Below are 25,756 nucleotides of genomic sequence, written 5' to 3'. Positions count from 1 at the left end.
GTGACAGATTGACAATTTGGATAATGAAAGGCAGTGTTTGATTGCTTTGTCTTGACAGCCTGACAGGGGTGTATTATTCTAAGACTTCAAACTAAATAGTATTATTGTTTATTGTATGGTAAAACACAATTATATTAAATCTAATTGACAAATACCATTATTATATTGAAGCAGTTTCAAATATGATATGTTGTATTGACATCTAAATTCAAGGGGTTTTGATTGTATCTGCTATCACTGTGCTTTAGTTAACATTAATAAATCAGGGTTAACAATTTTTTGTAGTTCATGTCTAAAATCTTTTAGTATCTGTAATTTTGTATCGAATCAGATTTTTGTAAATAACATAATTATACCATAATTATTAAAGTGTGTGCTAAAAGAAGAGCACCAGGTAGACGAGTTAGTTAAAGGTATTTTCTCACTTCGGCTTTATTCTGCATTGTTCAAATTTATCTGTGAAAATAATTCATTTATTAAGGTCACAGGCCGTTCCGTTTCCTTGTTTTGTAAAAGTTTTTGTTCTTTCTTCTTTTTGTTTTGTATTGCACACTTTTTGGTCTCGTGCGAACATCCCAGACAGTGGAGTGGGATAGAGTATTTTCTTCTCCCCCCTGTGCTCGCTTGTGTTCTGGCGTTGATGCCATTGTCGCCGGGTGATTGGGAGCTGTCCATCACTTGCTGGTGAACTGGCAGTTTACTTAAGAAAGTACACGTGGGACAAAAGGAGATGGCAGGAGTGTGGCAGGCCGGCTGAATAGAGGGAGGGCAGGCAATTAGCCACCGCCTTGTCGGAGCTCTTTTACTTGTCAAGCTGGAGCCGCGACGCTATTGTCCAAGCTGTGTAAAGGACATTCCCAGGGCTTTGTTTTGGCTTTAAGGGCCTCGGGACTGCCTGCTGCAGGCCAGGAGAAGACCAGGGTCCTAACAGTGACAGAGAGGCTGAACCAGTGCAGGAGCAGAAGAAAGGAACAGCGTATTAAGAGAAAAGTGTTGTTTCTATTGCCAACTTTGCAAATGCAAATGCATTAATTCAGCTGGAAAACATTAATATTTGTGTTTTATTTGCCTCACTCTTTTCCCCAAAATGTCTTAATTCCCTTAGTTAAGTAATTTTTTCTTTAGTATTTTCCTTCAATAACCTTCATCAGGTTATATTAAAAATATATCAAATGTTACTGTGTTTACACGGTAATATTTCTTTCTATAAATATTTAATTTGTCATGGTAATTAGTCCGATTTGGGTTGTTAGAGGTTACAAAAGATAATAAACGGTTGACACATCTTGTTAATCATAGAATGCAAAAATAAAAATGACCCTTACATTTAGAAACGGTTTATTCTGTAGGCAGAATTTTAATGTGACAATTTTAAGTTGCTGTGAAAAGTAAAATGTCTTTATCCGAGGGGGTTTAACTCTTCCTTTATGTCTCATCTAGAGAATATTTCCCTAATATTACCATTGAATTGTGGTAACAAATCGTTTCTCTCAGCCATTTTTTACTGACCCACATTTCTTAAAGACAACATGGTAGATTTAAGGAACATGTTAAGTTTTCAAATCAAAACTCATGTGTTTGATGGAATCTCCTTTAGTGCACCATGTCTGTGTGTGCTCTGATGTCAAACAGATCTGAGTATCTTTGCGCTTGTTGAAAGAAAGTCTTGACCATGCGAAGCTTATCATTTGACTTATGTATCGAGAAGAATAATGGATCTGAAGGTGAAATAGTTGCAGGAAGGAAGAGAATAGGGAGAAGAGGGCAGTGAGGAGGGCCTTGTTCACATGAACCCTGAATAGAGTCGAGGGGGAGTTGAGTTAAAGATTGTTCTCCACTCTAAGGTATTGTTTAGGGAAAGGGTGAGGGGGGTAAAAAGGATTGCGGAGAAAGGTGCCACGTCCGTGTCAGAGTGAAGAATTTCTCCCTCTCTCTCTCTCTCTTCCCCCACCCCCCCTGGAAAGTGAGTACGAAGAGGGGACTGTCAGCATCACACAGATAAAGTGACTGTTGGCCACACTTTGCTGAGCCTGCCCTCCCTTTGTGGATGTTGTTGTGTCTTGTTCCTTTTTTCCCCTTCTATCGCTCTCCCTCTCCTGCTCTCTCCTCTTTGTCTCCATCTCTCGCCTTGCTCACTTTACCTTGTAGCCAAAGCTTTTCAAGCTGCCAGTTCGTCTCTGGGCATCCTGGAGGCACAGCAGAGCCCACACGCATACACACACATACTCTAAGAAACACATACACAGGCCCAACGTACAGCAGGGATTTGGGTAATAACTGATTTTTGTGTGTGTGTGTGTTTGTGAGTATTTTTTTTCTTCTGGAGTATTGCTAGTGGGAAGACTGCTGCAGTGCTTAGAATCTGCTCACAGTAATTTTACCTTCTCTCTGTCCACATTCTGGCTTCTTGTGCTTCTTGTTACCGGCATCAAACTTTTCACTGAGAAGAAGAGGAGACTGCAAAGCTTCTGTTGTTAGAGTGAGGGATCTCTTTTTTTTTAAGGATGGATGTGGGTGGGTGGGGAGGATTGTGGTGACTGTGTGTTCATGGGGGAACTAGGCCTCAGACCCTGAACCTGCTTTAGACGTCTCAAGAGACACACTCTCTTATGTCAGAACCTGAAGGGACAATGTTCAGTCGGCCACGGCACCAAGTGCAAAGAGAGGGGGCACGATAAACACACATGCACACACGCCTAGCGAAAAACACTCGCACACAGTGCAAGAAGGAGCCGAAGCAGAAACAGACAAAGAAGGAGAAGTGGAGGAGAGAAGCGTCCAAGAGAAGCAAGAGGGCTAGAAAGAGGGAAGGAGGAGCTGGGGGGGCCAGGTGGAAGGAGGAGGAGACGGGGGCGGGGGTGGGACCGAGAGGGTCATGCACCCGCGGGATGGAGCTTCAGCCGGGCCGGAGGAGACGGGAGCCAAGGCAGGAGTCTTGGGCCCCGGGCTCTCTCTCCTCCAGCAGGTGGGCTGCTGGCACCTCAATCTGAGCAGCTGGGTGAGTAACGCAGTCCTGCTCCCCTGCTTCTTCACCGTCTCTGCTTTTTCTCACCACTCAAGGCTTTTAGCATCATTCTGACAGGTTGTTGTTGTTGTTGTTGTTGTTGTTGTCGTTGTTGTGGTGGGGGTGCAGGTTCGTAGTAGGTTGGTAAAGGGGAATGGAGGGGAAGGAGGGGTTGTATTTGAGTGGAGAGTCGTGGCCATCTGATTTTTAATGGTGTTTAAAATGTGCTGCCATGTAGCAAACTTTTGTACTTTGCTTTTGCTTTGTGATAATTATATAAAATATGCAAATAGCTCAAACCATGGATTGATGCTCCACAGACTTTAGTAATTGAAAAAAATACCTCAAATGTTATCAATAACCTTAGATTGAGGCCTAAATAATGAATGTTGTAATCAGTGTCTACATTTTCAGAAACATGGTTCTCGCAGGAGGAATATTATTTATTGGACAAAACATTATTTGATCAAGCTCATGTCTTAACCATGAAATGTAAAATAAGATTTCAATAACCTCACAGATTAACATATTCTTTGTCAATGTTGCCATCCAATTCAAACTCCTAATTGCCTGGCTTTCAACTGAAATTGTGAGGGGCTGATTGCATTTCAAAAGGCAGAATTCAGTCTGGCTCTTAACACTGTGATACAATATCACCTCTCAGAGAAGCCCCTTTAACTCAGGTATGAGAGCTCAAGAGGCTGTTTACATAGAAAAGGAAAAGCTTTAACACACGTGTGTCTAAGAGGCGATTTGTCTTCACAGAATACAACAGTTCTACCAAATACCACTTCATAGTTAAGCTATTTGTGCGCAGTTTTATTTGTCTGCGACATATCAGAACAAGTCCTTTTCTGTGATTCTATTTGATGTGCCGACTATCAAAGATGGGAAGCAAAAATAAATGGTGACGAATGACTTGAGTGCTAGCGAAGCGAGCAGGAGGAAGGGGAGCAAAGGCTCTGGCCCACATAATATTTTTGTTCAGCGCTCTGATCAAGCAGTCGGCATGTCACTGCAGCAAAGTGAATAGATTAACTTTTAAATATACTGTGGTCTCGGGAGCCCCTTGCCCTCAGAGACGCATCTTCTCTGCAAGAGAAAACTGATCAACACCTCCATATCTGCTTTTTAAATCCTTTTGCTCCCCCTCTTCAATTCCCAGGTTCTTAATATTGTGGAGAGTTCTTTTCTTTTCTCCAGTGATCAACCAAGAAATATTATTTCTGAAATGTAGCAGTTTTTTTTGTTTTTTTTATGTCGGAACATTTCATATTCCATTGCCGTTAATCTCCAAATATTCCTTTTAGATTGTCTGAGGAGGGATTTGACTACTGTGTGCTACCAGTGTGTGTGTGTGTGTGTGTGTGTGTGTGTGTGTGTGGGGGGGGGGGGGGGGTAGTTTGATATGTGGTTTGCTAGGGGATCAAGATCTTTAGCCTGGAGGGTGCACTCTATACCTCCCAAAGGAAAACAACAGTCATATGTGTAAACAGGAGGGCATTGACTCATACCAGATGATTCATTAGATTGGTGGCAGCACAGTTTTTACTTTTACTCAAAGCAAGTTTGTGCACATACTCGCACACACATAGAAATTACTCTTCTTTGACACATTCCCCAGCTCCCCAGTTTTGCTATGTGTGTGTGTGTGTGTGTGTGTGTGTGTGTGTTTCTGCATGGTGTCACTCCATGTGCCTTGGACGTGGGCCACTTGCACCGCTCTGGGAAAGGCTTAAGGCGCTCTTGGCAGCTTTTTCTGCTTGCTTTGGAATTTGGAGGCCTGAGAGGACCCCAATCCATCACGGCACTGTCATCCCCACATCTCCTCTCTCTCCCCGGCCTCCCATCCCTGCCCCGGCCTCACTACAGCTCATTAGCGCCCTGCAAGCTGTTGTGACAACTAATCATATCATGACATGAAGCAGAGAGACAGAGGCTCAAGCCCCCCCGCCCGGCCACCCTTCTGGGCCCTCAAGGTCACCACCTTCACATTTAGGGCTCAAATTGCCCCTGCGAGGTGCCACCAAGAGGAAATGCAAGGCCAACAGCTTTTCCTGTCCGACCTCCACCTCGGTGTCTCCCTCCCTTTGTCTCACTCCGTCCTGCTGTCACTTTCTCACCCCCTCTGCCTTCTCCTGTACCCCCCTCACTTTCCCCAGAGGTCCGACTTGAAGCAGCTCATTCATTTGTCTACTTCCAAAAGGGCTCTTTTCACACGATGGCGCAACAGCATTAGTCACCAGCGAGCATAGGAAATATTCCCCACTTAAGATATTGTTGAGGTCGTACCAGCGCTGCAGCTTTTGAAATGAGTTTAACAGTTGCAGAGTTACTTTGTTCAAAGTTTTAAACTTCCCCCCAACCCCCAAAATATAGTGGTGTTTTTCACTTTTAATGATTAGTAGATTAACGACACTGAACAAAAACATATTCAGGCATACAAGCATTTGGAGCATGTGAGCCTTGCAGCTGGAAATAGAAGAATAGAATAAATAGAGCCATGGCAATATCAATAACATAACCAGAGGCAGCAAACTACTGCTTCTGTTTGTGTCTGCTGTACTGGTGTGCTGCCTGCACTTCACAGCATTGGCCTTTCTCAGCAGCGGGCGCTGTATGTGTCCTGGATGAGGAAAGAGTCAATGTGCTCATTGATGTTCTCACACGAGTGTGCTTTTAAATTTTACTGCGGGGTCTTTTGAATGCCAAATCTCTTTTTTAAGGCTCGAGAACCCGGTCTTTACGACTGCCGAGCAGGGCGTTTGTTTGTCTTCTGCTATATTTGTTTATTGTAATGACGGAGGTGGTGGGAAGGATGCAAGTCAGCGGGGGTGTAGGGGCAGGAAGTGTTCTTTCTTTTCCCCTGGCTTTTGTTGCGCAGGGAGAGTGAAGCCTCCCACGTTGCCTGCTTTTGTTTCTCTGCCCTCTTTGGGCTCCGTGCGGCTGAAGCACCAAGCAGCCTGCCAGACGAGTCCTGCGCTTGCATTGTCCCGCAGTGGCCACAGGGCAGGTGCTGGGCCTAGCTTTCAGCAAGGGACCACCGGGTGCTGCCTTGACGTCAGCGGCAGACAAAGTGGTTGCTTACCGCGTGTGCGATGATCGCATAATATGTAGAGTGAGCAGGTGAGCTTAGGGAAGACATTGGACCGCGTGAAGTCCACATCGGCTGACTGGCCATGTGTGTGTGCTGGGCGATGAACACTGTGGGTTTAGTTTGACTGGTGGCACTGACGGTTTTCACCCATGTTGGCAGAAGGAAAGACACCTAAAGGAAAGTAAGGAAAGCAGCGAAAGCCACCAAAGCACTTTCTCGACCTTCACATCCAGCCCCCGTCTGTAGTGGAGTGAGCCGACTGGAGGCAGCGGTCATTCCAGCCCGTTGTTCTTTGCCTTGGTCTAGGCTTTTCAAGGGGGGGGGGGGGGGGGGGAGCACACTCTTATACCACGAGTGACTATGATGTAAATCGGCTGGCTTCTAGCTCTCCCTGTGTCTCTCAGTCCCATACACACCCTCTCTTACACCCTCTGTCTAAATGTGGACTCAGTGGATGGGCATTTTGAACCGTCTCCTCAATGGCCGGGCCCCCTGGACAAAAGAACCCATTTAAATGGCCACTAAAGCTTTTCAGCACCAAGAGATGAAGAATTGACAACATTCTTTCACATCATTACCCGAGGGAGGAGCAGGGAGTCGTGAAGGAGGAGGTTAGGAGGTGAGATATAGGAAGGGGGGGGCAAGAGGGACGGAGGCCGGGGCCATCTTCTAGCATTCAGCTGAAGACTCATCAGCTGCATTTGGCAGCTGTCATAACCATCCTGATTGTTTTCCTACCAGTTTATTCTTTTTCATCCCACTATTCTAGATGTGCAGATCAGATCAGGAGCCCCTACGCAACGAGGTTGTGTTTCTTTTTTAACGAATCCCACTCCACCCACCGCCCCTTCCAGCCCCCGACACACAAACACATATGCCCCCCCCCCCTCTCTGCTTCTCTTCTCCATAGCCTTTTCAGCTCAGGGCTGTGAATGAGTCCCAGGAGTCTCTCTGCCTCCCTGGAGTTCTGCTGGGGTTCATTAATCTTTCATTGGGACCATGGCAATAGGGAATGCCCCACACCACCCCCCCTCATACTCCTCCTCCTCCCATTCTCCACTCCCCCACCACTGCCACTACAGAATAGAAGTCTAGATGGCCAGGCTTTTACGGACCATACAGATGGACAGCTTTAACTACCCAGAGAAAATTTAGTACGAGCATGTACTGTTTGTGTATTAAGCTCTTGAACGGGCCCAATATTAACTTTGGCCTCCTGCAGCCCGGGCAGATGAGTCGTTTGCAGCATTAAGTTCTGCTCTCATTTGTCTCGCCGTGGGTCCACAGCTTTGCATTTGTATTGTCAATGAGCGTCAGGCAACGGAGCGTCATTTGTATGTATGCCCCCCTGCCAACATCTAGTCCCATTAATGTTTTTCAAAGTCTTTTGGAAATGTGCCACAGTGGAGCGTTCTTTTTTCTTCTTTTTTTTTCTTTTCTTGCATGGGTTAAAGTCACTAATGAGGGCGTGTGGCCTATCAGAGCAGATTGAGCACACACACACAAGCAGCTCTCCTGGTCTCCTCTCCGCTCCCCCTGAACATATCATCCATGTTATGATAAGCCTGATTAGTGCTGCTTCTTTGACTGCTGAGGGCAGGATAAGGATGTGTGGGTAAGGAGGCGAGAGCAGCCTCCTCCACCAGCCTAATCTACAGCAGAGCTCTAATCTGGTTATCTTGTGGTCGGGGGACTGTGTGTGTATTAGTGTCCGTCTCAGCCTGGTCTGATGAGAGGGGCTGAGCTCCGGTTAACGCAGGGGCCCACGGCAGCACACCCCAAAGCTCCACTGTAATCTTTGGGTAATTGAAAAAAGGGGGCCTGCACCACTTAGGAGCACAAAGAGAAGATTACATAGCTAAAACTAATTTGGCAAAAATGCAGAAATGGATTTTCAGCCCCACCTCCTCTCTCCGAACCCTTTTATTACAATGCACCCCATACCCTCCGTGAACCGGGCCCTGGGGGAATAGATGAGGGTAGGGGAGCGAGGAAGAGGGGAGACCAAGAGGAGGCTCAGGGAGGAGGAGAGGCGAGCAGAGCGCTGACTGGAGCTGCTAATGACTGTGGATTTACACGCGCTGCCTTGATTTTGTAGTTTACAGATGATCGATTACTCGACTGCAACCGTGGTTAAAAGTGCCTCATCACATACAAGACCCAAATCTGAACTGGCAAACCCCCCCCCCAAGCCTCTTAGATTATGTTACAGAATTCCAGGGTGACACCACAGAAGTGTTTTGGATTACAAACCACACTATTTTCACTGTGGCTCGGCGGTTTGGCGCCTCGAGAGTACCGTGTGTTTGATTGCTCTTCTTTCGGGAGCCTTTCCGACCAAGTTGTAATTCTGTGGCTGGCGCCTGCAATCTCTAACCCTCGAACCCAAATATTAACACCACGGCCTCTTTTTCTTTCCCCTTTCTGTCTTTCTCGCAGTCTAATAAGGTTCCAGTGGTACAGCACCCTCACCATGTGCACCCTCTCACACCTCTGATCACCTACAGCAATGAGCACTTCACACCGGGGAACCCCCCACCTCACCTACAGACAGACGTGGATCCCAAAACAGGTATTTTTTTCCGCTGCATGAATGTATGCTTTTTTATTTAAAGTCAGCAACATGCCTTTTGATTCCTCCTCACCTTTTAGAAAACAGAAGTGTGTTTTAAAGGTGTCAGGATGAATCTTCTGAACACCCCGATAAGTTGAGAAAACCACAGAAGCAGCTCTCCGCATATAAAAGGGCGCTCTGAAATAGTGTTTGCACCGATGGGTGTGTCCATGTTTTATTATGCCCCGCCACCACGCTCATATACAGGACTGGGTTTGTCTTGATGGCGTCCGTCTGTCTGTCTTGTAAAAACAATTCAAGATTAAAAGATAATTCAATTGGCATATTTACAATAAAGGTATTCTTTGACGTAGGCTGTCTTTAGTAGTTTAAACGACTATCCTATTCAATATTGATACCACCCATATGTTTAGTGAGGAAGTATTATGAAAGGAAGTATTAGAAATGTTAAATGTGTCCATGGAGTGCTTATTTATTGACCCCAGAAACATAATAAGGACCGTTAACAAGACTGTGGTTGTTAAAGTGAGGCAAAGTCCCAGTCCGCTAAAGTACAACTTGTTGTTGTTCTCATCTGTGACTGAGGGATTTGGCTATGACGCTCATTAACGGCTTCAGTGGAAAGTGGTCTTACATTGGAGAACAAGAACCTGAACAGTGGCTCATAAACCACCTCGTAAAAACATGGAAACCGAACCACCAGGACTTCTTATGGCCGCTCCATTTGCCAAGACTCAAAACAAGACAGCCACTGTAGTCGGAGGTCCTCACATATAAATACCAGAGTTCTCACGACCGTCTGCTCGGAGTAATGTCTTCAACTTAGTGTGCAAAAGAATCCTCGACATGAAAGACGTGACCCAAGCGCTGGGATTCATACCGTTTTTTTCATGATCAACTGTCCACGTTTAGAAGTCAGATTCTGCCCACACATCTCTCCCACAACCATTCAGCACACAGTTGTAGGCAATTCTATGCAGCACTTCCTTTTTGTCCTTTCAGGTTAATGCATTTTCAGTGCGAGGCATAATTTATTTATTTTCAGTGGTCTCTGGTGGATTCAGTCAATGTTTTAGGTAATAATGTTCCCTTATTATGATGGTCCTTACAAAGGGGAAATAATGTGCCAGCTGCTGTTTAATGTAGTGCTTAATAGGGCAGCTTAATTGGGCTCAGTGTTTAATTAATTAATGAGCTATATTAGGTCTTCAGCACTGGGTGGTGATGGGATAATGTTTGAAAGGCTTTTCCTTTTTAATAGAATTTTGCTTTTGTCAGAGCGGCACTCCCAAGAAAAAAGTTTACAGCTGAGACACAAACTGCTGCGCAGCACACAGAATCCATCCCCCTCAAACGTCAGTTCCTGGATGACCTGGGTCAGCTGCAGAGTTTGGGTGTAACCACCAACACGGGCCAAGTTCTGATCTGTGAGGATCGATCATCACAGATCAGCACCGGTCCAAATATCTGCAACAACAGCTGCACGGGCGAGCCAGCCAAAATGAAAGTCCCCATCTTCCTGAGCGCACACACCTCCCTGCTGTGCTTTTACACACGTCTAGTGTTCCCTGTTTTAAGATTGCGATGAGAGAGAAAGTTATTTTTACAACCGCCTGTGTACGAGACCTTTTCAAGGCATTTCATTCAGGGCAGCTTGTCGATGCCGTTTCTTGGCCTGTCAGCTGCCACAGAAAGCCGAAGCAACACTGGGATGGCTCGGCGATAGCGTCAGCGCGATCTGTTCTTAAATCGGACATCTTTGTCACCGTTTGTCTGTGGGGGATAACAAACACACGTCTGTACTAGTTTTATGTTAAATATGAGGATCAGTTGGGACGAATGGGGACCAACGAGCCAATGCATCCATTCACATCCTCAATTAATGAGTCAAAAGCAACGGTAGTTAAATTGATGCTGATTTTCAGCTCATAATCTATAACAGTTGCATCCCTCTAATATTTGCTTTTTCATGTATAATATCGGGTAAACCCCATATCCATCCAGCCAGTGAGTCAGTGTAAACCAGCCCGACTCAACCTGGATTAGCCCCTCTCTGATTACAGACAAGGCTTTAATTATATTGTTCTGTTTTGTTAACTTCTAAACCTCAGACATTTTATATAATTAATCTTCTGAATCAGTAGACAAATGTGACAAGAAGAATCGTGTTGGTATTCTCTCATCACCTCTCTCGCCTCTGCCTCTTCCAACACATTGTGGCGCCGGCGCCTCAAAAGGCCTTTGATCAGGAAGTGTGATTTAGCACTGTGTACATGCAAGCAACAAGCCCTCTTCCTCCTCCTCATCCTCCCATCTGCACCCCTGTGATGTGTGCCCCGTTCAGATGTGAAACTCTCAACAAAGAACGAATTCAGCGCTGACAAAGATTTGGTTCTCCGTCTGTCATCATCCTGTCTGTCCACCTCCTACCTACTCCTGTTATCCTCTTTCTTCCACAGGCATCCCAAGGCCTCCACATCCTCCAGATATATCTCCTTATTACCCGCTGTCACCTGGCGCTGTCGGCCAGATCCCCCATCCGTTAGGATGGCTAGTACCACAGTAAGCAAATCCTTTTTTGTATTCCTCTCTCTACTGCTTTCTCTCATGAATTGTGTAAATAAAGGCAAGCAACACCCACCTATTGTCATGATTAATAAGCTGTATATCAAGCCAGATCATTAACGAGAGAAAATAGCAATAGAGCAAAACAATAGTAGCAGGATGTTGCTCTTTATGTACACAAAGTAAATTATAGACGCTGTCTCTGTCTCCTCTCGGCCCCGAGGGGGGGTCTCCTCTCGGCTTAAGGCCTCTAAAACTCTAAATTGATCGCTTAACTTTCTGACACACTCACTCCTGGACCACAGCGGCCCATTGCAGCTTCCTCAGGCCCTCACCAACCTCAACTTGCCACTTTGAGGCAAATACTATTTTGCATGTCTCTGTATGGTCCAATTAGAGTAATGAACCGTGATTGCCCGTATTTTACCCACAATTCCACACGGGGGCTCTCCCCTGGTAACTCTTGTCAACACTTGTTAATATGACAAAAGGCTACAAATTAAGCTCTGTTAATTTAATGTTTTCTCACCGCGATCTAAATACCGAGAGAGGCCCCGAGCACAGCCATGGCGCCCTTTGATTTGCTGCACTTTATTTTGGTATAAATTTACATTCATTATTGTTTGTCTTTGGATGTGTAGACCTCAATTAGCGTGATGGCTCCATTAAAGAGACCCGCGCTTCGTCTTTAATTATCACAACAAAACACCTAGTTCCAGCTTGGGGAGGAACAGGGGCCCCTCTCTGTCGACACAGAGCGAAGGGTTATGAAATTTAATTAGCCATCGCTATCAAGATTTGTGGCATTCAAATTGTTCAGAGTTTTCCTCCCTTTGATCTGCGCTCTGCAATCCCCTAGATTTTTGTCCTGATCAAATGAGAATAAAGAGGCCCACGGTGGAGAGAGCAGAGAGACCGAGGGCTTTAACTTCTCCTCTTCCATCAACCCTGTTCCTTTACCTTTTTGCCTTTCTTCTTTTCTTCCCCCTTCCCTTCCCAGGCAAGGTCAACCTGTTTATCCAATCACAACAGGGGGTTTCAGACACCCCTACCCAACTGCGCTCACTGTCAACGCATCCATGTCAAGGTGAGTTGAGACCTAGGAGCTACACACACTCACACGCACACACTTTCTCACTTACTCATACCTTTAGTTGTGCGTCTGTGTGTGTTTGTGTTGGCTGTGAGGACAATGCACAAGCAACACACATGCACACTCGCATGCAGAGACGGTGAGCAGCAACTTTTCCCTCAAGGAGAGCTCACACTCCACATCTCTGTGTTCAAAAGGCCAATTCTCTAGTGTGGAGCTCCAGCTAGCGTGCTCAAATATTAATTATACTTATCATTTTCTAATGAGGCCCCTGAAGAACATTTACCCCCACTGCATGTCAGGCAGATCTGAAATGAGCTGGGGCATGTCCATGCTGTGAGTTTGAGCAGCCAGACAGATAAACAAACACAGCAACACTTTGATGGGGACTAGATGATATAAGCCGTGGCCTCGCGCTTTGGTCCAGCCCATTAGGGTCCAGCTCAAGTGCTGCTGTGGACATTCGTGCACCCATGGGGGTATGTGTATTTGTTGCCATCTTGTATACATACATGTGTGTGTGTGTGTGTGTTTGTCAGTTGGTGTTAAAATACTTACTGTTCCCTTGAGGGAATGCGTGTCCTCTATATTGTGTGGAAAGTGAAAATAATTAATTTTAGATGACTAAAAGCCCTAAAAAGCATCAACACAAAAACAAACAGCTTGCCACTCCACTCCCCCCTCCCCCCTCCTCCTCCTCCTCCTCCTCCTCCTCCTCCTCCTCCTCCTCCTCCTCCTCCTCCTCCTCCTCCTCCTCCTCCTCCTCCTCCTCCTCCCCCCCCTCCCCTCCCCTCTCCTCTACACACCCTTGCAGCAGGGGACTGTGAGCCGGGCTGGTGTAGAGTGTAGGGATGAGGCCAAGCTTCAGTTTAATTAATTAAAAACAGCACCTGAGGGTGGTGTGTTTAGACCTCTGTGACATTGATGGATCATGTAGATGCAGGGAAGGAGGAGACGCAAGGGGGACATTTTTGAACGCCCATCCCTGAGTTGAACTGGTAAGCTCACCGAGACAGTTTAGTTTTTCAGCTGTTTTTTTTTTTTTTGCTGTTAAACTGTCCCATTAGTCCTTCAAATATAAATACCTAATTGCATCAAATGTTAAATTTAAACTCATTCTGGGGATTGGTGAAGGATTAGAGTCTGATTCGCCCCTCCCAGTCCTTCCAGAGAAAGTCTCAGGTGCACAGGGTCAGACAATGGGTTCGTCCAGACATTGGCATCTGGCAGCGGTGCCCAGCCAACCTGGGCTTTAAGTGACTGCTAATGCGGTCCCTTAATGACAGCCTCTACATTGTGATCATCTCATTTCCAGTGGAGCTAATTGAATATACTAGCTGGGGTGTGGGGGGGGACTGGCCATGGGGAAGAGCTAATGCCCTGTGATGAGGCCCCTAATTGAATTAGTATAACCGAATAGAGGGAGGGCTCTGGGAGCTCTCTGGAGAATGGGAGGGTTTAACACATCTCCATTGAAAAACCTAAAGTCTGTCTTGGACAGGAGAGAGGAAATAAATCAATTTGTTGACAATATCTAGTGAAAAATCTGTCTAATTGTGTCAGCAAAATGGCAGAATCCTTTCATACATAGCCTTCAGCCAGTTGGTTTTGTTCAAAGAATGGACTAGACTGTTGTGATAGCTCAAACGATTTGTAAGGAGCAGGCTGACGGGATGAAATGGGAGAGAAAAGACATCCTGGCCTTGTACTCTTGTCGGGAGCCAGTTCTTTGCAGGAGTGCGCTGCTTCAGTATCAGTCCCCTGTGCCGTACCCCGAACTGCTTTAGGATGCAGGGAAGGAATCTGGTACCTCGTAGTCCTGCAATGAGCACCTTACACCTAGGTCCTGTTAAAAAATGCATTCTTTTAGGACATGAGGGAAAAAAGCCAAGGAGAGTAGAGACAGTCAGCGGAGCAAATGAAAGACATTATTTGGATAATGGGGTTGGAGTCAGTGCGGGTCCCAGGATATGTGTGTGTGTGTGTGTGGGGGGGGGGGGATGTGTGTGTGACAGGTAGGAGGAAGTGAAGGCCCCTTTGCCCCCTATGCTTAAGCTTGCCCTTTGATATGTTCTTTTCCTTGGGAACGGGAGAAGCGCACCGTCCGGATCATTATACATTAAACAGGCACGGGGGCTACTGCTTCGCATTGGCAATTAAATGGCACTGGCTGACACTGGGCTTGCTGCGCCAGTGACCCCCCCTCACCCCCGCCCCGCGAGCCATTCTTACCTTTTAGATTGAGACGTAGAAGCCCCAGGGTTGGGGTGGGTGGATGGGTGGGTGGGGGTCTCTGCTGCGTCTCCTTCTCTGTGTTGGTTAAATTGGTCCAAGGCTTCTGCTTGCTGCTGATGAGCCCGAATGATGATGATGATGATGATGTTGCCCCCATGCTTCAAAGGGATGGCCGTCATGTTTAAACCATAACCTGGGCCATGCAGTGGCAGCAGCAGGAGGAGGGGATGGAGGGGAAGAGAGCAAGCGAAAGGATCGTGGAGGTGGTGAGGGGACAGGGAGGAGGAGAGAAGAAGAGAAGGAAGAAATAGAACTTGGAACAGAGGAAATTTTAACAAGTGCACAGAGAGAGGAGTGAGGGTGAACAGGGAGAGAGGAAACGGAGTGAGTGAGGAAAATGCACCAGCCCTAATGATGGGCGATATGCAGCCACTGCTGCCGAGCTCCCCATCAACGGATGACATGGCACAAACACCAATGTGTCAGTGATGAAGGGAGAAGAGGGGAAAGGAGAAAAAAAGGGAAAGAGTTTGAGGGGGGAGCGCACTGGCACTCCCCTGAGATGGCCTCCAACAGAAAGTAGTTGTTCCTGGCGAGTTTATCCTCATCATTATATTCTGGCTCGGAGCCATGCAGCCAGACACAGCCAGATAATGAGCTGCTTTCCCTCCTCCTTCATCCTCCTCTCTACTCGTGTGGTCACGTGGAACCGCGCCGTAAACATACACATGCAGATAAGACGCGCACACATTCAAATAATCTGACACAAATAATTAGTGTCATACATACACTGGCACGCACAGCGCAAAAGTGTCTCATGGCTGTTCTGGCCAACAATTTCATAAATAAGGGTTTCTGGCCTCGATGTGCGGAGCGGTTGGAGACGATGAAATGATGATAGGAGCGTCGAGGGATGAAGATTTAAAAAAAAAAAAAACGTCTGTGCTGCTGACAATGCTGAACTGGCAGAAAAGAACATGGAGAAGCAAATAAAAGCCCCAATTCCTGAAGTGATACTAGACTTTGATAGAACATTTTAATCTAGTTTGCAATATTCCTTGATAACACAGGATGGTTCAAGCTGTGCAGTTAGCATTCGTCATCTACGGATACAATTAAAATCTCATTTTGCAGCAATTATAGGTTCCAATTGTTAAGGCAAATATAAACCTCTTCTGCGCCTCCGGCTCCAATAACAGTTATGCGTGGCACTGATAGATTCAGCCGTCACAGTCTCTGCTTAACTAAGAATAGAGAAGTTCAAGGTGCTCAGAGCCCTTAAGCCAACATGCTTCATTGAATCTATTACATGAATTATTGCCTGTATTGGTTGGGATACTCGTGATAGAATTTTCCAATCTCAATGAGGTTGTGATTAAATAAAGGTGAAGAAAGCCACTTGCCTCAAGTGTTCCCTGTATGGTTTTTTTTGGGGTGTGGGGGGGAGGGGGGGTTGTTAAAAATTGGCATTCAAGAGATTTATCCTTGTGCAATTGCACTTAATTATTGCCACACAATATAGCGCTCATGCTTCCTTTTTTTGTACCGATGGTTTGGTCGTGGTTTGTCATAACTTGCTCTTTTGTGTAAAGTGTAATACATTGTGTGACATTAGATCTCACACCCATTTTTTAATAATCTATCAGAACTGAATGTAACAGATGTATAGCCGTGGATGTTTGTATGTGCATGCATGTCTTTTCTTGTAGCTAAAGGCCAATTCCATGTCGATGAAATAAATTGAATAAATCCCTTTGTGCTTTGACACGTCATTGAAAGAGGGAAATGGAATATAGGCCCGTTATTTAGTCCTGTGTATATGTTTCACATCCTCCATTTCACCTGTTCCATTCTGACCATTTACACAGTCTTCTGTCCTCTAGGTTCCCCCCACACATGGTGCCCCCCCACCACAGTTTGCACGCCACGGGCATCCCACACCCGGCCATCGTCTCTTCCAACGTCAAGCAGGAGTCCTCCCACAGTGACATCTCTCTCAACAGCTCGTGAGTAGACTTCTGCTGCCCTGAACACGGCTCGGCCCCACACAACTTAAGTTTATTCCGCTCACCTCTCTGCTGCTCTACAGGAAACAGTCAGATGCTAAAAAGGAAGAGGAGAAGAAGAAGCAGGTCCACATAAAGAAGCCTCTGAATGCCTTCATGCTCTATATGAAGGAGATGCGGGCCAAGGTGGTGGCTGAGTGTACACTGAAGGAAAGTGCTGCCATCAACCAGATCCTGGGGCGGAGGGTAAGACTTAACAGACCACTCAACACACACACACACACACACACACACACACACACACACACACACACTGTAATGGTCCAACTGAAGGGTTTATCTTTCCTGCTGCTTATATTCTAAACATTGGTTTATTTACACCTGCAAATTCAAGGTGAGTTAAGCTCATTTCATTGACTTCATATGTCTTCTCATTTCACAGTGGCACGCCCTATCGCGGGAGGAGCAGGCCAAGTACTATGAGCTAGCCAGGAAAGAGCGACAGCTCCACATGCAGCTGTACCCAGGCTGGTCAGCACGAGACAACTATGTAAGTTTTTAAGTTTACAAGTCGTAACGGGCCGTTATTTTTCCCCTTTCACTAGGTGACACGGCCAGGATGAGTTCTTTCTTTTGCTTTTATCTAGCCTGAGGGGATTGCTTTCTTCCCGTCATTTTGTTTTGATACTTTTATCTGAGACTGCCCACCTTTTTATGACATGAAGGAAAATAGTTGGAACAAAGCGTGACCATGATGTTGTTTATATGAATCCTCCATGCATGGTGTTGCGCCTTAGACACTTTGTTCTGACATTTTAGTGCTCACATTCCCATTGTTTTTTGTCCAGTTTTGGTATCAAGCTGACAAGAGTCTTCCACAAGCAGCCTTTGAGAAATCTGTCTTCCAAAACAGAGGCTCGTCACGATGTCTAGATGTTCACAGAGGCAGAGGAAAATAAGACAAAAGATTACAGAGAAAGAATAAAAGAGCAGAAAACAGAAAGAGGGGGGATAATTCTGAACTGGCCTGCAGTGGCTGTTACAAACCGGAGGGCAGAGACAGAAACAAAAGGCAGAGAAAGAATGAATAAATAAGTAAACACAAAGAAAAAGTCCTATTCTCTGTTTCATGTTTTGGGCATTCTGCAATATAATAACTAAGGTTCCTGTCTGTGTCTATTTTTTCTTTCTATTTTTTTGGCGGCTAACCAACAGGGGAAAAGGAAGAAGAGAAAAAGGGAAAAGCAGCAAGCAGAGAGCAATGGTAAGTGAGCTGCAATTATCTCTCATATTAGAAGAGCCCCATCACGTGTCAGGCAGATGTGACATCTTGCAAGATAAAAGTCAAGCTAGTTCTTTTTGTGTTATGTTTTTTTGAATGTGTGTTATTGTGCCTGGCTTTTTTCTTTCTTTTTTTTTTGTATAGTTATGCTTCCCAATGCAATATTTAAATGGTAGAGTTGCCTGTAATACCTCCCTTTTCCCATTTTCCCCTCGCCTTCCCCAGCTAATAACAACTGAATATGCATGACCCCCCCCCCCACTCCTTCTCACCTCCCCTCTTGACACCCCCCCACACACTTTGCCCCTTAGCGTTCTGGTATTGTGATATGTATGTTTTGAGAATGTGAAGTTGAAGCATTGTGAGAGCCATTAACTTTGCTAGTGTTGTGTGCGTGGCCCTGTTGGATAATGCCTGTGCCCTGCAGATAGACTGCACTACAGTACTGTGTGTGTGTGTGTGTATGTGTGTGTGTGTGTGCGTGCTTGTTGGACTGCCCTTTGCTTGCTTCTATGCATGCTTTTATATCAACATTAAAAAAAATCACTTACACCTTAAAATTAAGGAGGTTTGCTTATTCTATGATTCATCCATTTTTATTCTTATGATTCATACTCTTCTGATCATATTGTGAGGAGCAATGGCGACTTGTTATTATGTATTTTGCGCTCGTTTGGTGACGGATTTCTTCTTGAAGGCCTCTCTATCTGTTCTTTTTTTTCAGAACACAGAGAATATTTTCCAAACCCTTGCCTTTCACTCCCTCCGATTACAGGTGCTAATGTCATTTTGAGTCTTAAATTACTAACTTGTTTATTTTTTTCTTTCTTTTTTTCTTAATGTATATTTATTTTATAAATTGATGTGCAATATTAGGCCGGTTTAAAGAAAGAAAAACATTTAAATATGCTCTTGCTGCTTGTTTGCTATTTCCCTTTCTTAAAATGTTGCTATTGTTTATTTAACTTCAAGCTAGATTATATTTAATTTAGTTCTCTTCAATTTACCCATGTCGCTCTTTAGTCTAGAGCATTTTCCGTATTTTGGCACAATCACTATGCAGTAGGCCTGAGGAAGTGACGATATGAAGTTAAGTTATCATTGTGGAGTATGATGTGATGTCAGGGTGAACCTCCTTAATCTGTACGCTTCAGTAGCTGCAGCTTCCTGAAGGCCGGCATGAGCTTGGCTTACTCCCCCTTTAGATGTGTCTACTCAGCCAAGACCTGGTCTCAATCCCTCCAGCACAATATTCTGCTGTCACTCGGCTCTAATTCTGATAATCTCACAGTCACTGGTCTGAGCTGGCTCTGGTGGCAGTTGTTCTGCAACAGACAGACAACGTTGATGCTTTTTGGTGCCAGGTCTAAGAAGTAGATTCCCTCTTCACGTTCCAGCCTCTTTAAACCTTCCCCTAGCTATCGGGTTCATGACTGTACTTTTTTTTGGATCAGTCTGCTCCTGCTGCCTAGTTGTAGCACCTTTAACCTTGTCTTTTTGAAAGCGTAGTGCACTGATAACACCCAGCAGTAAATAATCCAACCTGCATTTGCTCCATTTATTATACCCTCTCAAACCAATTAAGCATTTTATCTTCAGCTTTAACTCCAGAGTTTAGGTTACTAAAAGCAATTGTTTCTATATTAATGTTTTGATTTCATAATTTGCATGCATTTTGATTTTTACTAATGTCTGAAACACACTAATGGTGTTCAGTCCTGTCTTTAAAGGCACATTTGAGAATGGCTTTAGGGGTGTTTTTGAGGGGCGGGATTTCTTGCACAATGAGCCAAGCTTCATAGATTCACTGTTACTTGTTTTTTTTCTCCTTATTTCTCTCCTCCTTTTGATTTCTGTTCCTTATTGTTTTTGGTTTTGGTTCTTTTACTCCTCTCTGCTGGCTTCCCCCTCACTGTTGCGGCATCAGACCTGAGCGCTCCTAAGAAGTGTCGAGCGCGCTTTGGGCTCGATCAACAGAATAACTGGTGTGGCCCGTGCAGGTGTGTATGGTGTGTGCTTGCACTGGCCAGGGCCAGGTGAAGGCTGCGTAACTTTACACTGGGACTTCCTCCTCCGCTCTTTGCTGCTGCCGCCTTTTCTTCCTCTTCTCTCCCCTCCCTCTGTCTGTCCTGCCAGGCTATCGTGACCTCTCAGCTTCCTCCAGCCACGCCCTGCCGGTCTATCTCTAGGTTCCCACTATTTTTTTTTGTTGTTGTTACCCTACCGTACAGGGTTGAAGGGTGTTAACAGCATATGCTAGAATGTCTGTATGAATGGTGTCTGTGTGTGAGTTTTGATGGGGAAAAAAGGGGGTTACAGGGGTTTCATTGCAGGATGTACAGTAATAAGCCTCACTGACATTGGTCAGAAATCCTAAACTGGCAGGTCGGGGCTTGGAGGATCTGGAGCCTGATGGCTTGTTCAATATGGAGGACATCCCAGTGTTGCCAGCCTAAACCTAAGCCCTGGCTACATGTTTGTGTCTGTGTAATGACGTGTCCATTTTGTTTTTTCTTTCTTTTTCTTTTGTTATTTGTCTTTGTGTGTATGTTTGTGTCTACCTCTTTGGCTAACAGATGCAAATACCCCAAAGAAGTGTCGTGCCTTGTTCGGGCTTGACCAGCTGAGTTTATGGTGCAAACCATGCAGGTATAACTGCTGTAGTACCAATGGGAGGAAGACATCCACAATGAGCGGCTTCTTCTCCTTGATTATTTGCTCAGATATCCCTCTCAAACGTGTTTCCATCATTGTGGTAACAGATGGCAAACTCCTCTGCTCCTTTTCCTTAACGAGGAGCTTCCTGCTATAAATTCCCTCACAGCGATTCTTCCTCATTGAACTCGGTTCAAGCCCAGTGGCAGAAAATGGATTTCTAAATAAGATTACTGAATACTTAATCTCAACAAAAAAAAAAAAATCTCTCCGCGATATCATGGTCTCCGAGTGTAATTTGGAATAACACGTCTCTCAAATCCGACTTGTTCCCGTTGAAATCCATTTTCTCTCCGTGTCATGTATGTCCTAATTGGCGTCCTTTGAATAACAATGTAATGCTTACAAATTTAGCCCTGCTTTCTCTGAGGCCCTGCTCAGTGACACTCTTTTCTGTGCCCTCTTCCTCCTCCTTCTCCACCTCTTCTTCCTCCAAACTCCTCTTCAATAACCCTTACTTAGTCCCTACCTGTTGTCTTTCTGTTCTGACACAAGCAGTCTTTGAATTGGGAATATTTTCATGGTAGGTATTTGTTTCTGCTCAGTAATACCCTTCTCTGTGTCTGGCTTGCACCACACCCTGCCCCACCTCTTTCTTGACTCCACTCTTTAACACCCACCATTGCAACACGTTGTTTTGTTTCCGCTGCTACACGTTTCATTTGTTGTTGTTTTTAATTGTTTTAATGGGTCGGCTTTAGATAAAAATGTAGTCTGAATATTTTTAAATGTTGCTGCACTTTGCCAGAGGTCGCTCTCAGCAGTTCATACGCCTATTTCAAAGGACAGCTCTTAGTTTGTGTCGCAACTACAAATGTGCCGGTCTGTCCCAAAATAATTTAACACATCACCTAGACTATTAAAATGCTCTTTCAAATAAGAAGGGCATCACCTCCACACAGTCCGCCATTGTTGGGGATTCCACTCGGCTCTCTTCTTCCCCTCCCAGCTGAAACACACATTATCAAAAATACTACATTATTTCCTGCAACAATAATAGCAGATCAGGAGATCAGGAGGCTGGAAAGCGCAATAATTCAGTCTTCCTTTTAGGAGCCGAGAGGTTAAAAGTTCTCTCTGGGCTCCATTTCCTAAAAGATGCATCTGGTGTAATTTCCCCCGAGACGGAACAAATCAATAACATACACAGGCACATACTATGAATCGATATGTCTGTTAAAAAATGGATATTAGCTCATTTGTTGCAGTTTGACAGACAGTTATCCAGAGCACGATGTCTATGTAGTGGTAAATGATACCTTTTTACGGCCGGTCGATACTCCGCAGCACCCAGCGCTACAGTATCAGTGTAGATGCACTAAAAGCCGTATCCCCACTCTTCTAGACTCTTGTAGTCTTCTATACGGTGTTGTTTGCCTGTACTGTCGAGTTAATCGGAAATGCATGCTTGTCTTTCATTCTAGCATGAGATCAAGGTTCCGTGAGCCCTTTTTTATGTGATTTGTCGATGTCCCTCTTCCTTCTCATTCTCAGTAGTCGGCTCTCTTTGTTTGTAGACTTCAGAATTAGAGAAAAGGGTTTGATTTGACAACCTTAATTAAACAGTAGACCAGCCTCATATGTTCCAAAGGCTCTTTCTTTCTTTTTTTAAAACACCGTAGTCTTCTTTTTACCTACTCCCTGTCCCCGTGAGTCTTAAATACTAATACTTCATGGCCTTCAGGCATCCTTGTGATAGAATGGAGAGCTGAGAGAGGGGTCACTGCCAGGGTCAGGGTAAAGATGAGGTGGGCAGAGATTCCCCCTTAACCAAATCTGAACACAGCCTTCGCAGCAGAGTCACCGCAGACAAATGCAACAATCCCCTTCCCTCCCATCTCCCCCTCCCGCCCCTCCCCTCCCATGCTCATTCATCGGGTTCCACTGAGCGCAACGGGTCTGGCCTGAGGACTCTGCAGGCAGGGGGAGGGTCCCGACCTCAGGCAGGATTGCAAACATGATGCCTTGACCCCTCGCGCACACACACACACTTGTGTCTGTGGGGCAGATAAGGAATAGTGTGGATCTTGTTGACTTTTTGCCTCGTATCCAAACTCCGTCCCCTCAGGAGAAGAGAGAGTAGGGCCAGATAGAGGTAGACGAGTGAGACAGGTCCAGTAACCTTGTGTTGCTGGAGAGGACCGGCTGATCCCCAGCTGTAGCTCTGCCTCTAAGAAAGGCTGCGTTTACATCCAGAGAGCAACCGCTGCTTCATCTAATCTTCTCTTCTCATCGTCATCATCAGCTCTGTCTGTGCTTTTCATCTCCCTCACCTGTGATCTCTCCTTCATGTCTGTCCTGTCTGATGGTTTAGTATTTGGGAAATGACTGTCATTTCTACCACTTTTGGTCTTAGCACGAGCTACTTAAATGCACCTGCAAAGATATTCGCTGTTATGTAAAAGCAGTTTCAAATTTTTTTTTCTAAATTTCAAAAAACGGCAACGGTGCATTTAAGCCGGCGACGGTTCTAAGAGGCATTGCGGTTTGAAGATGCAATACTAAACGACGCTCTCTTTCTCTCGTCTTGTCCCTCAGGAGAAAAAAAAAGTGCATTCGCTACATCCAAGGTGAAGGCAGCTGTGCCAGTCCTCCCTCTACGGACGGAAGCTTACTAGACTCCCCCCCCTCCTCCCCCTCCTCAGTGGTTCCCTCCCCCTCCTCAAAAGAGTCCCAACCTCAGACTGAACAAATGCAACCTCTCTCACTGACTATGAAACCGGCCCACCAGCCACTCCACCACCCGCACCTCCTGGCTGGGCCTCCACCGCCATCTTTGGTTCAGCTGGAAAACTCTGCTGCAGCTAGGAAAACGCCCGGCACCTCCTCCCACAACAGAGCCCTGGAGCGTGGTGACGTCTCATCCTCGCGGCAGCCGGGCTCTTCTGTGGCGTCCTCAATGGCCCGGCCCTCAGCATCGCTGTGTCATTCCCACTCGCTCCTCTCCTCCACGGCCCCTCAGCCTCTGTCGCTAGTGACCAAGTCTATAGAATAGTCTACCCTATTCTTCTCCTCTTTTCTATCTCTGCACACAAACAGACACACACACACAGACACACACACACACACTTCTAGGCCCTCTCTTCACTTGCTGTCAGTTCATTTCTCTTTATGTTTCTGTGCCATGAGGCTTTGAAATTTAGTTTTTTGTTTTGTTAAAGTTCATTGGTCAATATTTGACCCATCATTATAAAAAAAAAAAAGAAATCGAATTATTATAAAGATATGATACAATGAGCTGTAGTATAGCTTTGTGAATCTGCCAAAATTGTTATGAATTTTGTTTTGTCTTTTTTTTTTTTGTAGTGATAAACAGTGCAAACAGAAAAATTATCTAGTTCAACTTCAAAATGTTTAAAAGACGGATATAAAAAGGTAGGCTAGGTTATTCAACAAGCCCTTTTCTTGAAAGAGTTGGTTCTCCTTCTTTATTTGTATTAAATACGAGCTTGCGAACCAATCATTTGACATCTGTTCAAACTCTAGGAGGGCATGAGGCTGGCGGCGACACCTCTTCGAGGAACAACTTTAATTGTGATGTTACTTGTTCTTGTTTAAATGTACAGAATATTGGGATGGGGGGGATTACTGTGTTAAATATGCATTCTTCCACTGCGTTGTCTTTTTTCTTTGTTGTTTACCTTTGGGGTGGAGTCAGGCAAGTTGGGTGGGCTTGAGGGGAGGTCGGGGTGGGAGGGTTGAGGGTTATTAAATTCAAAATGTCACAACGCTAGGACCAGTAGTATTTATTGCTTTAGAGATTGCTTGTTGTATCTTGTACGTGTCTCTTTTTGACTTTTTTTTTCTTAATACATTGTACAAATATTTTTTCTTAAGGTAAGCGACTTATATATGAATGATCCATTTTTACAAGGAGGTTTTAAAAGGCAAATCTTTTGTTATTGATTTCTTTCCTCGCTGAAAACCTGGATTCCACTCAGTGTATTGTGTAGATCTCATGAACAGAAGTATGCACAACTTCATTTCAAGAAATGCGTCTATAAGCCATTTTACAAAAAGAAGAAAAGAAAACTTGAAACAAGACAGTGGGTGCCGTGTCTTCAGTAGTTGGAAAAGTGTCTAAAGCCCTTCTTTTTTATTGCACAGTCACATCTCTCAGACTGTAGATTCGTGTACAGATTTTCCGTGCCAAATTTTGTGATAATTTTCTCTGCCCCTCTTACCATGCTGTAGGGATCCTCTTTTTTTGTCGTTTATTTTTTTTTATTTCGATACCATTCTTTGCTGTGACGTTACATAGATCGCTATGTATGTAGTATAAATGTTGCTATAACAAATGTGTTTGGTAGCAAATTGTCAAATATAAAAATTTAAACTTAATAAAAAGGCGGACATCATACTGTATAAACCCACAAGGGCCAAATTATGTATATTAGGAAGTTCATAAAAAAACTATTAAATACAAAAAAATACACAAACTGCCACTTTTAAGTACACTACTACATATAGGTAGATAGAAAAAATAGGCATGTTGATGTTGCAAGAGGCTGTAAAAAAAGCTACAAGAGAATCATCCACTCGGTGCCATTGTAGTTGACATGACGCGACTGTAATCTGTCGATTTCTTCTCTGGTTTATTAAGATGCTAATGATAAATAGTTTGAATGTTTCCTTAACGGCTGTGATGTTCCTGTTCTATTTTATGCTCTTATCTTTTTGTTTGTTTGTTTTTCCTGTTATTTTAAATGGTTCCAAAACCATGTTTTTTTGTAATGAATAAATGTTTATGCTGTACAGTCTCTGTAGCATGCAGTTCTGTATTAATAAAAGCAACTTAGTATGTGCACATTTGTGTCCTCCTTTTATTTGGAAATGTACCGGCAAGTTTCCCCCCCGACCTGAGAAGCTGATGCAACAGCATCTCGGCAAGCAGCTCTTATTCAGCTTCAACCGTCCTCGGTTCATAACAGTCATCCAATAATACCACAGTCATTAATAGTCTAATAGAGATTCATGCCATTATAATGAAACATTATAAATACTTTATCAGGTTTCATGAAATGTAATGCAATGATATTCAAAGTGCACCCAGTGTTACTAATGTAAACACCAACGGAGAGCGAGACATGATCAATGAGAAGGTCGTCGTAGTCGCACTTCTAATTGTCAAAAATGTATTGCAAAAAGTTTTTAAAAAAGGATCTTTTAGAACAGTTCAGCTCA

General features: G+C 44.7%; 1 protein-coding gene across 1 annotated transcript in view; it reads left to right on the top strand.

Moving 5' to 3' along the window:
- Positions 1-25,379, top strand: part of tcf7l2 (transcription factor 7 like 2) — an 85,965-nt gene extending 60,586 nt beyond the window's left edge. Inside the window, 10 exon segments of the mRNA XM_034558303.1 lie at positions 8,541-8,673; positions 11,136-11,238; positions 12,242-12,328; positions 16,453-16,575; positions 16,659-16,821; positions 17,018-17,125; positions 17,791-17,839; positions 18,582-18,632; positions 19,785-19,857; positions 23,111-25,379. Of these exon segments, the coding sequence (XP_034414194.1) occupies positions 8,541-8,673; positions 11,136-11,238; positions 12,242-12,328; positions 16,453-16,575; positions 16,659-16,821; positions 17,018-17,125; positions 17,791-17,839; positions 18,582-18,632; positions 19,785-19,857; positions 23,111-23,567 (1,347 nt within the window). The 3' untranslated portion in view covers positions 23,568-25,379.
- Positions 25,380-25,756: the final 377 nt, after the last annotated feature.

The sequence above is a fragment of the Cyclopterus lumpus genome, chromosome 19 (assembly GCF_009769545.1).
Source record: "Cyclopterus lumpus isolate fCycLum1 chromosome 19, fCycLum1.pri, whole genome shotgun sequence".
NCBI lineage: Eukaryota > Metazoa > Chordata > Actinopteri > Perciformes > Cyclopteridae > Cyclopterus > Cyclopterus lumpus.
This window is presented reverse-complemented; position numbering and strand designations above follow the sequence as displayed.